This window comes from Rhyacophila brunnea, unplaced genomic scaffold (genome assembly GCF_057557595.1).
Source record: "Rhyacophila brunnea isolate RB1 unplaced genomic scaffold, BYU_Rbru_1.0 scaffold_9, whole genome shotgun sequence".
Classification (NCBI taxonomy): domain Eukaryota; kingdom Metazoa; phylum Arthropoda; class Insecta; order Trichoptera; family Rhyacophilidae; genus Rhyacophila; species Rhyacophila brunnea.
This window is the reverse complement of record NW_028233361.1, coordinates 37,530,114-37,546,107: the sequence shown is the minus strand read 5'-3', so window position 1 is coordinate 37,546,107 and position 15,994 is coordinate 37,530,114. Positions and strand designations below refer to the sequence as shown.

At 34.2% G+C, this 15,994-nt stretch overlaps 1 protein-coding gene across 12 annotated transcripts in view; it reads left to right on the top strand.

Moving 5' to 3' along the window:
• nuf (rab11 family-interacting protein nuf) overlaps positions 1-15,994 on the top strand; it is a 245,548-nt gene that overhangs the window by 225,548 nt on the left and 4,006 nt on the right. For 10 of the 12 annotated variants that reach the window (XM_085960039.1, XM_085960038.1, XM_085960047.1 and 7 more), the window contains 6 exons: positions 8,990-9,124; positions 11,867-12,019; positions 12,687-12,820; positions 13,089-13,303; positions 13,607-13,737; positions 15,854-15,901. In XM_085960039.1, the coding sequence (XP_085816165.1) occupies positions 8,990-9,124; positions 11,867-12,019; positions 12,687-12,820; positions 13,089-13,303; positions 13,607-13,737; positions 15,854-15,901 (816 nt within the window). The remainder of the gene's footprint in view (positions 1-8,989; positions 9,125-11,866; positions 12,020-12,686; positions 12,821-13,088; positions 13,304-13,606; positions 13,738-15,853; positions 15,902-15,994) is intronic. The other 2 variants (XM_085960041.1, XM_085960040.1) reach the window with 1 other exon arrangement.

The following is a 15,994-nucleotide window of genomic DNA, read 5'->3' as shown; positions in this document are numbered from 1 at the left end:
CGACAATAACTGTTTACACGTAAAAGTCCTGACTGGCTCTCCAATCTCATTCTTCAAGAGTGAACGAGACACGATGTTGTCATTTTATGGTACTATTTGACAGGTAGTGAAAATCGGTTAACCTCAAAATTCGTTCGTAGTTCGTTTTTTTGCCGGCAGGTTCGCCACTATCTTTCTACTGCGCAGGCGCAGATCAAAATATTCTCAACTGACGCATGGAAATTCAGAAGCTTCCGAATTTTTTTGATTCATACATGCAATGTTGCAACTGCAGGATAATACATGTTTACTCATACATTTTCTTGTTATGGCCGCGATAATACTTACTTTCAGCAGTAAATCCATGCACGTGTAAACGGAGTATAAATTTAAACGTATAGGTTTTATCATTGTGGTCATGAATCATCACTTAACTCTTAACAGAAGCTTAGCAGCATATTGAATAATTGAATTATATTGTTTTTCGTCCTTGCCCATATGAAGGAATTTTTAAATTTGTCACAAATTGACCCTGTGACCCGTATTTTAATTTACGTTCATGAGTGAATGACTAGTTGAGTGATTAGTGATTAGGTACATCGAAAACATTTTTATAGCGCCTACGATAATTTGCCTAATGTTGAAATAAATTAAATCCAAAAACTCCTACACAAGTAAATAATATATAATAAAATGTGCAATCCATATTCCAACCTACTTTTTGCTGTCTGCTTTCTATCAGGATCTACGTTTTTCCTTGTTTTTTTATGACATGCACGCAATCGTAAACATTGGAATATTAGTAGATTTATATTATATTCTTTGCGTTTACTACGTAAACTTATTTTATATACGCTATATATTAATATATCTACGACACGTTCCTCGATTATGGTTTCTCAATCTTGAAGAACTTCGGGAGAATGATTTTCAACCGTTATTCAAGTGTTACCCCCGTTTCAGACGGGACACCGGTGTCGCGCTCGTATTTAATAATGAGGCGTTGGTATATATAAATTATAACATAAAACTGGCTGCGGTCATAAAAACATGAGTATCGGCGGCCTGAGAATGTAGCGGCCGACGGAAAAGTGTACCGGACACGCTTTGACTCATTAGCTTGGGGCGTTCATAAACATAATACAAAGACCCTTTTATTCGAATACAAAGGCCTCCTTATTATATACGAGCGCGACACCGGTGTCCCGTCTAAAACGGACCTTAGATACAAAAAGACGTTTTCTTAAATCAGTCATCAGTTACCAGTCACATATAATATCTCAGCAAATCCCGCCTATAAACAAACTCAAATTGCCATCCCCTACTATAGTATAGCTTCAAATTTTATGTAGTATCATTATATACATAATAATCATAGATAAGATAATAATATAGCTTTTACTTGTTTCGTTTGCAATGTAATTGGATATTTCTGTAGCGGATATATGCAAAAAAATCATTAAAATTTTGATGCGAAAATTTTCTCATTTCCACCGAATCGACTCTGTAAATCATATTAATTACATCCCTCTTCCAATGTGATACACATAAAGAGTACAGCTGCGAATTTCGGATATCTTTGAGAATGTCGACGAATTGAAAGATGCCCTGACGGTGGGTAAGACAAAAGAGCTTGGCAAAATTGGAGTGAGGGCCTGATCGGCGGATCCTCTTCTAGATGAGAAGAGGCGATATGACAACGAGTCGCAGTCAAAGCCTCGGTAAAATAATAAAAAAAATATACTTACGTGCACTGGACGCCGCTGACAATAATTAACTAATACCATTGCATAAAAAATAATCTACACTTCGAATATAAATCTTAATGCTAGTACCTATACATGCTTTAAACGCTTGTACAAAAATAAAACGAATAGTGCATAGTAGGTGGCGACGCTCATTACTATCCACTCAATTCCCCACTTTTTATTCAGTAATCCATTTTTGTTGCAAAAATTCTTTGATACGATATCTATAATTAAACTGAATTTTCAAAATACTTCATTGTTTAAAAATAGAACTCTCGCGGAACCTCTCAGTTTGAATAAAAAAAATATTAAATTAATTGACAGTAAGTTTTGTCACAGCAGTCTCAATATTGTAAAAAATGAGAAGATTGGTTAATACCTATTATATCAGTAAAATGTATTTCTTATCTATTGAATTTTAACTGCATGTGAATTATAAACTATGGCAGGTAATTATGAGCCCTGTCAGCCCCCTTTGTGTAGGCAATGCCGGTAATACATACCTAAAATTCATATAAATAGACATTCACAAATCCGAAATAACTGTTCCCCGTAAATTTTATTGGGATAGGTTTTTTTCTCACAGCTTTTAATAAATGGAAATGAAATCTTTCAAAACTTTTACCACCGGATCGCGTGCGCTGTGTGGTAACTTACAAAACTGTTTTCTCTGAGAACTAATAATACTTTTTACGTTTTCCGCGTCGATTTTTCACACGTCGCCGTTCATTAATCATTTCGATTCCCACGACCTAGCGCCACTGCTCGTTTCATATGCGTACCACAACACGAGTATAATTCGAAAAAGTTCCTCGCTTTTTCACTTTGCAACATACATAATATTATACGTTTATGATGGCTATTAATGTATTTCCGTATATTTTCAATTAATTCATACGCGAAAAACTCGAGGAAAATTACGTTACTACAATATTTTTTAATGAAAGTTTTTCGTGCGGGGTAATTTCGAGGTAGGTATGTACTTACCTGAATATAATATGTAATAGATTCGTTTATTTCGGTATTTCGGGCACAGTAAGAATATTATTGACATAAATTTATGCTAATGTAGTCACTCCCTTACGAGATAGATTCGTTTAAACTTTTCGCTGATGGATATACCTATTTATAATGTCATCTAATGCAGGCGCGCGCACACATGTGGGGGGGGGGGGGGTTGCCGGGTCTGGATATCTGTATTTGTACCGGGATGATTTGACTGTCAAACAGCCTTCTCAGGGGGTTGGTGCCACTCGACATTCTACGACACTCAGGGTGTATGGCGACTTGAAGATCCATGGGAATCATAAATTGGTGCAACTATCTGGGGCATTCAATGTTTATACCGATGCGGCATGATTAGACAGCTCGCAATAACTCGTATATGAACACCCTTTTATTTTACATGCATGCCAAGTGTTTATAGCTAGACTCAAATTATTGAGTGTCTGGGTGTGAAGAATGTACATGGAAAATGCTTTATACCGCGGTTGAAGCGACGAAGATGGGGTAAAATGTGTGGCACCTTCTACATTATGTTAACCCCGCCACCTTAAAAATCAATAAACAAATATTATTGATAATTTTTCAAAATTGACCACCAAAACCATTTTTCTGCGTGTGCGCCTGGTCAAATGTCAATACTTCGATACGTTTCGATCTGACTTCAATAAAATAGTATACTGGTCTTACACTTTGATCCATATACCAGCTGAGGAATTGTGGAGGACTATAGATAAGTAGGTACCACAGAAATAGATTAGCAATGATTAGATTAATAAAAGATTAAGATTAATTTATTTTAAAGTAACATTTTTGTAATTCGTCTAACAGAAAAAAATGATTGGCAGCTTTTGCAAATCTAAAAGCTCTGGAATCTAACTTTGAAAAGAAAGTTTTCAGTTAGCAGTTTGGAAAAGGTTACAGGAAAATATATCAAATAACACCCGCATGCAACAGTGTGTTAGCTACTGTACAAAATGTACTATAATTTTACAGGCAACAGCTATGCTACACAGGTAAGCGATAAATCATTTGGAAAGATCCCAATGTCCAATTTTAGAAGGGAAACCCCACCCGATACAGCGTGCTTTCTTTCGTAGTTATGCAAAAATAAACGATGTATTGAATTATTGATAGTGAAATGTGAATGTGAGACGGAATTAAAAATCAAATGATTAGAAAGTATCGTCGTTGCATATTGATGTTGATAATAATATATTAAGTATATTGTAATATATTGCGATACAGTAAGAGCAAGCAAGTAAGTGCTTAACTTTGCCGACTCGTGTTTATTGACCAGGTCATTCCGTTCAATATTTCTATACGACCGTACAAGCGTACATTTTCAAAATGATCTACGATATCCCGATACATTGTAATATGCCAATATGTTATGGTTTTATAATCATTAATATTGATAATATTATTAAGTATGTAGCTGCATTTTTGCTTCGTCATAAAGTTTGCTTGCGTAAATCTGCTTATTTAAGGTGCGACCCGAGCCTATGATTGGTTAAAATTATAGTTTTTATAAAATTCATCGATACCAGAGTTTAGCATTAACTTTAAGGGCGGACAAAATGGAGCTTTTATTGCGCTTTCAAACATGATCCTGGATATTCCTTAAACGTTGTAGATAATCTATTTATATAATTTTGAAGCCTTATTATCCTTTATATTTATTTTAAACATTATTTGATGACTGCATAAAATATTTTTATTACATAAAATAGTATTCTTTTAAACCTCTTGCTCTAATGTTTTAGAATATAGCCATATTTATATGTGTTAAGATGTTTTTCCTCTTGTCTTTATATAAGTATATTAATTTATATAAATATGTATATTTTAATATTTGTTTATTTATCAGTTTATCACATTTCAACGGGTTTGTTTATATTATAGTCCATTGCAAACGAAATAACGGAATAAGAGTTTGTGTCTAAATATCGAATAAATAAAAGCGAATATCGTCGATTTTGCATAGCTACTACTATTTCGTGATGATATTTAACTATCGACACGGGTAGCTATTTCATTTTTTGATTCTACTCAAAATTAGATCGTTTTGCGATTTTCTGGGACTATTTACTCTTATGAAGGAGTTCGCCATTTTTGTCGGTGGCACTACTTGGTGAAGCATAGATGCTGGATGTTAATCCACATATTTTTTTCACGCACCTATTTGATTCTAATAATTGCAATAGTAAAATTACAAAAATATTAGTTAAAAACTCGAAAACAATCGATAACTTTAAATTTAGTAGGTACATGATAAATTAATATTTAACATTGTTTCGATCGCCAGTGTATAACCTCCCTTAAGTACGATAGAGACTAAAACAATAAGTCAGAATAATGCAGATACCTATTGTGTATACCTACTATCCTAAACGTTCCGATCCGGTATCTGTAAGAAAAATTAGGCAACTTTACACACCTGTGTTTTCTGGCATAGAGTAAGTGCTCAGGTAGACAAGGCCGTTCGAGTTATCTTATCGTAGTTGGACAATCTTTGCCGACAAAAGCGAAACTTAAAACACCTGTAGTATGTACATATCTACAATTCTACCGCGTTATGCATTTGTAAATCGTGCGACGTATTAATAAAAATATAGTTATAAGCAACAATTACTAGTGAAACCGTTTAATTAATTATTAAAAAAAACAACCATAATACTAATAATATTTTGGTCCCTTTGGGAGAGTTTTGTAAGAAGGAGATTTTATAATAAATTATTTATATATGTACAGGTGAAATTAAGGCCAATCAATCACCTGTGCGACACGGCCGATTAAATTGTATAGAGCGTTAGAAATTGTTGTCATTGGAAATATTTTTTCCAGAAATTGCGGATAATTCTGATTCTCGTTTCTCGAGAATATGCTTGTTGTTATTAATGAATTTCTAGATTATTTTTTCTCAAGAAATTCTCAACGTGCACGTTTTTGCGGAAAATACTAAATATCCATTCGTTTACAGCGTACTTACAATTATTAACACATTTAATTCAGTAAAAAAGAAGACACCGAAATTATCTCCAGATTAATTACTTGTCTCGGACTACACTGAAAAAGTCTTCACTCAGGAAAGCTGAGAGGAATAACTTAATAGTGAATTGGATTAGATTAAATTGACAGTAAATTTCGTGAAAGTAAAGCACTTAACATCAGCTTTTCTACAGGAGACAACCTTTCATACAATTGAAAATGTCAAGAAATCGCAACCTTGGTGAGAAACTGTGTCAAAAATCATATTATAATATTCTAATATTGTTCCAATGGATGAGATAACATAAATCCTTTTACTTGTTATTGTTGTGACTATAATCTTTAACATAATAATAATTATTAGTTCAATTAAATTAAACATAATATTCTGCAATACTTATTCCACATAATTTAATAATGATCAGGACCGGTTTCGTCCGCTTCAGTAGGACATTAAAAAACTGATGAAATATTATTTTTAGTCAATAGGTACGATGTCATTCCATCAAGAATTGTCAGTAAATAATTATTATTGTATGTGATATAGGTACCATTCCTAATCAATTATATTTCTCTAACTACATTAGTAACAGGACGTAAGTCTATTTTTATCTGCGGATACATGGTAACTAGAAGTCTTAATACTAACTTAATCGAAAGAATTCGCAAAAACTCCATTTCAAAACCAGTTTAAGGTGCAGGCGCCCATGCTTTGATTTTACATCCAGTGCAGTGCTATTGTTATTCATAAAATGTTGTTATATATTTTTTTCATTACTTACATCTGCACCAGACGAGGTATAATACGGTATACTGAACAAACACTTTGAACTTTTATCTTGTAACGCATAATTCTAAGTAGGTACATAGTTTAAAGGGGTGTTTTGAAACAAATACTGTCAAAATGAAATAACAAAAAAAAATAGATTTTCGGTTATATTTCTGATGCATAAAAGCGGTGATTGTGTGTATATTTTTATGTGGTGTTTCGTGACGCTGCCTATCGTGCGTATCACCCATTTATTTGATTTGATTTGAAGTTTAAGCTCAATATTTTTCCTTTCTGATTACTCGTACCTACAATATTTCTTATAATATTTTTTGGTAGGTACAGTGCTCGAAATGGACAAAGAGCGCTGCTGTAAAACCTCCCGAGATTATCGTTCCGTCTCGGTTCGTGAATTATTGAAAAGTAATAAAATTAATTATCTTTATATATTTAAAAAAAATACTTATACGAAACCAAAGTAAAACAAAATATTTATGATGTGACAAAAACCTCGACTTTCGTCCCTTGTACCCTAATAATTGCAAGCCACAAATATAAAGACAGTTAGGTATACCATTTTAAGTGCCTGAGCTTAGCATGTATTTTTAGGTATATAATATTACAATACATTTATTTATTACATACATAAGTATGTAAATATTTTCGGAAAATTATCGAGCGCTCCGGTTCGTAAAATCTTCCATTTCTTACTTTACCTGTACATTTAGGTACACCATGCGCATTGCCCAATAAAAATTATTGTAATGCCACGATATTTTACGAAATAAATAAACAATCTATAACAATTGGTCGTGAATCATTTGAATTTATTAAAATATTACCAGGAAGGTATGTAGTTATTTATGGAATATCTATTTTTTTAAAGATTACATTGATTATTATTACTTATAACTATTTTTCGATTAGGATTAGCTATGAGAAGTATTCTAGCCCCTCCAGACGAGCACTACACTGCTGAATTGGTATGCATGTCCGATGCAGAGCTTTGTTTACTACTACTACTTCTAGTAGTTTAACTAGCGTCATAAAAAAACATAATCATATAAGGCACAGGATACATCTGGGTGATTGGATTTCATGTTACCTGTTCACGTTATTAATTTTGACGTAGTAATTATATCAATACAAATTTCCGTCGTTGTGTTTTAAATTAAACATGATAAAATTGACATTGGGATAATATTTATTTTAAACCATTATAAAAAATATATCGTCACTGTTCTGGCAGAAAACACTAATTCGAAAAAATTACATATTGAGTTAGTACCAAAATGTTCTTTATTTCAACATTTAATTACCGTCTGGAAACCTTCTTAATAAATAAACAGTCTTTATTTTAAAGTCATCCTTTTTACGATTACTTAATAAACTCACATGGTTTACCATTATTTCAAACATTTTAACAACTTCAAAGTCAAATTACTCAAAACTAGTATTCTCCAGTTAGTGTGTTCTGCCAGAACAGAGACGATATATACTTATTGCAAATACAGAAATCAGAATGTTGCAATTTCTCAAAAATTATGAGTCAATTGCAAACTCAAATAAAAAGTTTACCGAATAGGTACATGTCATTGTATGTACAACGTTATTTTTATTGACAAAATTTAAAGATATATCGCACGTTTAAAATAATATCGTGTTATGGTATTGATATATTTTATTTGTGATCACTACATGTTGATTTTAAGAATGAAATATATCGACTCTTGAAAAGAAAACGGGCGTAACCCTCAGTTTTTTCAAAATAGGTATTATTGCATAATAGTTTTGTACACGACTAAATACACATTGTGTCCAAAGGATCTAAGCTGCAAACGCCGATTTATTATCTAAATTTAGCTTGCAATTATTAAAAAAAGAAGGAAGTGAATTGGGAAAAACGACTTAACTATCATATTTGTTAGTTTTTCTTTAATTAACTCATTAATTAATATTAGATTAGGCATATAAGAAAATTATTAATTATCATGCACTTCACGGTTATGTCTATTCTGTATTATAACTTTGACCGAAAACCATAACAAAAACGTTTTTGTGCATCCTTTAAAATTTGATGTGTGGATTATGCCCTTTTTCCTTTCTACTGTCGATCCACTAATGGGATATACATATTTCCTATATAGTTGATACATTTTTCAAACCCTAAGTAGAAGTGCAATACCTACCTATTTTTTTTAATAATTTATAATACATACCATATTGTTGGGTACCTACCTAGTTAATGTTTTTCAGAATGAACTGTTAAAAAATCAAGAATGTACTGTGAACCGTATAACTTGTAGTGTCGTCCACCTGGCCCTTGCCGAGTCATATGAAATGATTGTCAAAATATTATAATATGATGATGTGCAAACTGTTTGTTGAAATCGAGGCGACGAAGCAATAATGTGGACCTCCACAAAGTTTGTTGAATGTATGAATTTTGTGACCTGGTGAAATGTAATACTGATGTGGTGCTATCATCTTTTGTTTCCAGGTCCACCTCCTGCAGCAGCAAGTGACGACTCTGGCGGACACGCAGAACACGGCCGACGACAGGTTCGCGAGAGCCAAGTCCGACAACGCCGTGCTGCAGGCCAGGGTGCACATCCTCGAGGAGCAGCTCAGAGACGTGAGTTATGCAATCATTTAATTGTATGTAACAACAAAACCATAATCGTTTTTACCTCTTCCAAGCCTAATATTTTGTGTCAGCCAGTGGCGCACCCAGGGGGGGGGGCAAGGAGCCCTGGCACCCCCCAAAAATGAAAATTATCAGAATGATTTTAAACATTGAGATTGAAAGCCAATAAACTATACCTTTGGGCTTAGACAAATAAAAACACGGCAAAAAAATGATTTGTAATAATTCTCCAGCACCCTTTTTAGAAAAATTTCTTAGATTTTAATTTCTAACACAAAAATTTCGGAACACTAATGACAGGTTTTTTTAGAAACCCAATCCGTAATGGAACTGTCAAAAAATTCTCGGTGTCCACCCGAATTCCGGAGTGGTGTAGGTCATGGCTGGGGAGGGCTGACAGGGTTCAGTCTGGGGGCCGGCGTATCGGGTTGACCAGATAAGTGAGATAAACACACATCATAAATTAGCTTTAATAGTAAAAAAAAGTCGCCTGCAGCGCTATTATACTTCATGGCCATGAACATTTTCAGTTACTTATATAATTGTGCTGTATAAGTAAGTACCCTTAATTTGAACTAAAACACAATTTGAAAAATGTTAATGTATTGTTTCACACTGCCTTTAATCTTAGCGGTAGATAGGCCCCCCCCCAAATATCCTAGCCTGATGTAGGGACCATGGTGTAGGTACACCGAGTGCAATAGACAAAAGACCGATAGACGATAAATTAGGCTGTGAAGAAGAAAAAGAGCCTATAGGACTAATTTACATTCTCCTCCTTGGGCCCCCCCCCCCAATATTAAATCCTGGGTGCGCCACTGGTGTCAGCCACGTTTCTCTATCTAGCTTGTACAAAAATATGTTATGTATTGTCAGGCAAATTGGCACTGCTTACAGGTGGCATATTATTCTAGTTTTTATTTACAACTTCATAGTGATCATGGCGATCCAATCGATATGTTTGTCAGATATTTAAAAGTTTCATTGCACTTTACATCGAGTGAAAAACTAAAACGAACCGCCATTTTCCAAGATGGCGAATGTAGTACAAAATAATATTGAGTGTATGGTAGGTACGTACATTATTACTAGGCATTAGCACTGCATAATATGCGAAGTCCCCCCTTTAGGGGAATTATTTCCAGGAAAGGGTTATTTTTACCTAACATGACTGAACTACACGCTGGTAATCAATTTTATTTTTACCTTGATTCAATTTAAGACAAAAATAATATATTAATATATAGATGGCGCCACTGCCTCCAATGAAAGAATTTTGCGAATCACTGATCTAGAAGAATAAATACCTGTAGGTTGGTTGGTTTACGCCCAAGATGGCCAAGCGGTTACCGCATCCTCTTATAATAGCAAACTCACATGTTGTTTTTGAATGTATGTTTGGACCATAGTATAAACCTAATAGGTGGAGCGAATGGCTAACATCACAAAACATAAATCTTTTAATACAATCTTCACCCTGTGGAGGCCTATTTGATCTTAGGATCTGATAATATATATTGCAATTCATATCTAAAACAAAAAGTGATTAATTATCTGAATTATTTCCATTATCAATAATGTTTTATGATTATATTAATAATATCTAACATAATAATAAAATAAAATTAGATTTGATAAGCAATTGGCTATTATTATGTTTGCCTGGTAGATAGTATTTATTTATCTATTTATCGCAATAGCAAATAATAAACAGCATACATATTATGTGCCTACACAACATCATATTATTATTATTCTAAGGCTTTCATATTTTATTGTCAACAAGCAACAAGCCCAGTCATAATAAGGTTTCACCTAATGACAATTATTCCACTAAAAGGGAGGCTTTGCATATTATGCATAGCATTCTGTAATAATATAAGTTTCAAAAATCAACGCTGCTCATACAGTGCCACAAATATATCTGTAGAATTGATGAGGGAGCCACAGTCGATACGGTGTACTCACAACTGAACAGAATGGCATTAAAATCGGAATTCAATATGGCGTCGTTATACTCATTATGTATGTATTCCATTTATGTCCGCTCTATAGATAAATTTACAGGATTTTACGTCATGCTGTACTATGGCTGCCATTTTGTAAAATGGCAGTCAATTTTTACTTTTTTATCTATATCTCATTAACAGCCGAAAATATCGAAAAAGAGTTCAAATATAATTTAAAGAACATTACAAAATAAGCATTTTTATCTTATCTACAACGGTTGCAGAGTTTTACAAGATGGATGAGCGGATGGCATAGGCATACGTCTATTAACTCATGTTTAGTGACCAATATAGTAGTTTATGTTTGTTGTAGGCGTGTAATGAACATTTATCCAGTTTTAAAAGGTTATAACTCGAAGGCCGTATATCACATAACATTAGCACATGTGATGGATACAATCCAGCAATAGCGAGCACTTGGTCAGATGACGCACGACGCGTAGTCTGCTACAGTATGGCAAAGCAGAGGTATTTACTATGGAATTGTGCTCTAGCTAATTCATAAAAATTGTTTTCCGCCATTTCCACGATCTTGCTTTGGAAAACTAATTGAACACAATGAAAGTCTAGATGTCTTTTTTGTTCGGCCTCCAGAGTTGCGGTCTTCGTTCGGCTTTGTCGATGTTAAGTGGTCTGATGACAATGTATTGTCTGCAGTTTCTGTGTGTTCCACATCTTTATAAGTTTCAAAAAGATATATTCGTGGATTTGTATGTTTCAGATTGAAGTTAGATGCGATGAGAGGATAGCGGAAGAGCAGAGAAGATGTCGGGAGGCGATCAGCCGAGTGGAGAGAGACCGCGATACGCAAGTCGAAAACCTAAACATGAGGCTGAGCTCCGCCGAAAATGAAGCTGGCAACCTTAAACAAGAGGTAAGATGACTACATATATTTTTTAAACTCTTTTGGAACATCCCCTTAGTGCTTTCAAGAAACCTTCTGACACACCACATTTACCACTTCTTCAGAATATTGATCCCATGACACTGGAATCCAGCCTATTTTATGAAGAAACAGGCCAGATTTAGACTCCTGGAGCATATTTATATTAGATGTCTGATATTATTAATATGGACTACAAAGTTTTATGCAGATTGGTAATTAGCCATCATCTCAATATACATATTGGGTGCACACGCTGACCAGAACACATCAATAATTGAAAATTGAATAGTTGGATTTGAAACCTAGCCACAAAATTCAAAGCCTTAAATTACTAATCAAAATCACTATGTTTAAATCCTTTCTGTATTGGATGAAAAATTTATTCAATAAAGATACATTTAATTGGATAAAAAAAAATTATAGTAAAATAAAATAAAAAATATTACATATTGTGGTAGGTAGAATCGAACCAGTTGTCCAAGAAATGAAAGGTGAGCATTCTAGGATCTGCCCACATGACATTATATTATTGAGGTAGGTGCTTTGATAGATAATGTATGTTTCCTCAACATACTCATGACTTATGTCCAAGTATAGAAAAAGCAAATTTGATATATTATATAATGGATATTTCATTATTGTTTGGTTGTGTTAGGTGGGCCGATTGAGAGGAGTATCGGAGGGCCTCCGGGTGGGGGCTGATGCAGAAGGGATGAGACTCCGGGAAGCACAGGATGCCGTCGCCACACTTGCACATCAATTGCAACAAACTAGAGAATTGCACAGAAGGTTAGTTCTATAGTATTTTACTTGTAGCTTTTTGAAGAATTATTTTTAGAATAATAATTCTATCCTATTTTCTTAATTCTTTCGCAATCTATTACATGGTCTAATTTTTGTTCACTTTTCTTCAACATAACTCTTCATCAAAAATTTACATATGGCGTAATTTTGTTCAATTTTGATTATCAAAATATGCAATGAACACTTACGCAACAATCTACTTTTTTGATTTCCCATCTTGAGGAATTCTTTCATTCCAAAACTGACTTTGCAGAGAGCGAGACGCCCACGAAACAGCGTCTGCTGCAGTAGCCGAACTCCAGCGAGAACTGGAAGCGGTCCGCCAGGAAATGTCAGCCAAGAAGACAAATGGCTATGCCAACGGAGTGGAAGGAGGCGAGGACTGGACCGACGGAGGAGTTTCACCCGACGTCCTTCGGTTAGAAGAGCTACACCAGGACTTAAACAGACTGAGGAAAGAGAATAAAGGTTCATGTTTCATCAATTTATTTATCGACTTCTGGTTCTTCCATTTCTCTCCACTTCGTTCAATGCAGTGCTGCCTCCATTCAAATTGTTTCAGCTGTCCTTTTGGGGTAAAGAGTTCCCCGGCAGCAAGAATTTATATTAAATTTTAAATATTGGTTAATAGTCGATTGCTATTTCAACTACACTTGATAATGTATTGACTATATAAGGAGCTATCAAGTAATGCAGTTTTGATAAGATATCACACAATACGCTGTGGAATTAGAGAGTATCTATACAATAACGATCTGTTCAATATTTCAGAGTTGTCTGAAGCCCGCGATGAACTGCAAGCTCAGATGCTGACGAGAGGGTTGGAGACGGGCCGATCGCTTCTCGGTCCGCCCCCGCAGAGCAGCCTCGCCGCAGAACTCACCGAAATGACCAACGATCAGGTATTATGACCACCGTGCCATTTACATCACATCACGCTTTTTCCAACTCGTCCTCATGTTGAATGATCACTATTATGGAAGCATGACATTATTTTCTAGATAAACAAAGATTTTTTTATTTAATCAGATATCTCATTGGATAATATTTACGTGCAGGCATGAATTTATTCATAAAATCTTGATGAGACATAATGTTAGGTTTTGTTTGTTGTTACGGATACATAACTGCCATCAGCAAATTTCAGTCATTTTCACACGATTCCCTCTTTGCAAACAATCGTAATAGTAACGTATCTGGTTGGATCGATCATGGTTATGGCAGGTGTGCCACTGCACTAGAACCATACCCTCAAAGTGGCCCTGGACTAATACATAGCGACCCCAGTTCATATTATCACCTCTTCTTCTCTGAATGACACTCCGTTATACAGGCCCTCGCTCCAATTGTATTGAAATATTAACATTTTTAACTATTGACAGTAGAGAAGTGAACACAATCGCTATTCACGAGTGATCTTGTCGTTTTTAATTTAATTTTCAACCTGGAAAAAACTTCTCGGTAATTAATTTATTTTTCATGCCCTGGCAGCTCCGGCCAATTTGGGATCCCTGGGCTTTAGCACCTTTCGCTGCATGGTAAATCAATGTCTGACTCTTAGTACATTCAAAAAGATTAATTAGTTGATATAACACACCATCCAATACATTTTGTCCCCTATAGACTAGTTTTATTGCTCTTGGTCTAAATTAGCTTGATATATTCATCCACTGAATGTCGCTGAGAAGTATCTCCAGTCATGTTGTGGAAAAGAAATAACCAATGAATAATTCTTTATTATGTTTATATTGATCGAGATAAAATTATTACGTCAAATATTATTTATATAGACCAGTGGCGAAGGGTGGAGGTAGACTGTTAAGATCCGGCATAAAATAGGACACATTAAACTTTGTCAGTTATACATATTTGTTTTCATTGAACTAAGACTACAATTTGCAGCTAGTGTTGGTTAGGTTAGGTGAAAACTGATACGTATGACTGACAAAGTTTAGTGTGCACTATTTATGTCAGATCTTAACAGTCTATCTCCACCCTTCGCCAGTGATATATGACACATGTTAAAAAACTCATCTTTAAAAATAGTAAATTTTATTTGGCTCTAAAGCCAATTCTAAAAACAATTTTCTTAAGTCAATACAAATTATTAGGTAATTAAAAATATTGACTAATTGAATCGTGGGGGATTATTTGCTTATTACTAATATACTGCCACAGAATATGCTTAATTTTACATTAAAAATCATTATGTCAAGTATAAATTATGTTTCATTAAATTAAATTTATTTCTGGCAACTTTTGCCATGCAACTTCTTACTAATTAATACTGTCTAGGATGTATAAGTTCAGCAACATGATTAAAATTAAGACCCGATCACAAATAACTGTACTGTTAACAAGCTCGTAAGGTTACGGTTTCCGCAGATAACTAATAAGTGCACCTTTATTGTTGATGTTATGATGGTAAAAAGTAATCTAAAATGGTCAATAAATATTTTTATAATATGCAAACCGTAGTATCATGCAAAATTATAACTTGGCTTGCACAGTATGTACTTTGGATTAAAATTTGTGTAGTATGTAATGCTATATTGTTTTAATATATTATGTACTTCAGTTGGTGAGTGTATCATTTTGCAGCCATCTTAGTTGAAAGTCCTGGCCTCAAATTGCGACTGGATGAAACCGGTCCTGATCATTATTAAATTATGTGGAATAAGCACTCATGTATTTATTTTAATTAATTCATACATGTGTGTTTTTGAGTGGAAATGGTAATTTTCCATTACCTTTATTTCTCTTAAATGTGTATTTAAATCCAGAGCATGTGATATTATCGAATTTATGGCTAATAACCATATCTTATAAAATATCTGTTACTTATTTGCACATTGTGTATTAATTAATAAATAATTACGAATAGAAATGAAGATGGCATTCGAGCTTTTGTTATTTGTGAGTATCATTGTGTTTGCTATTGAATGAAACTTGCCATGTTAGGAGAAGAGAGGAGAGGTATTCATCTCTGCTTGTCGCTTATTTATTTGTATTTTGCAGTTTGATGGTTTTGCACAAGAGCAATACAACACAACACAGTATGACAAGGTACGCAACACGAGAAACGAAAAAGAGTGCGCATGGGTGACGATACATTGCACGGGGAATATTATCACGATTAATCTTACAGCACACTACTTA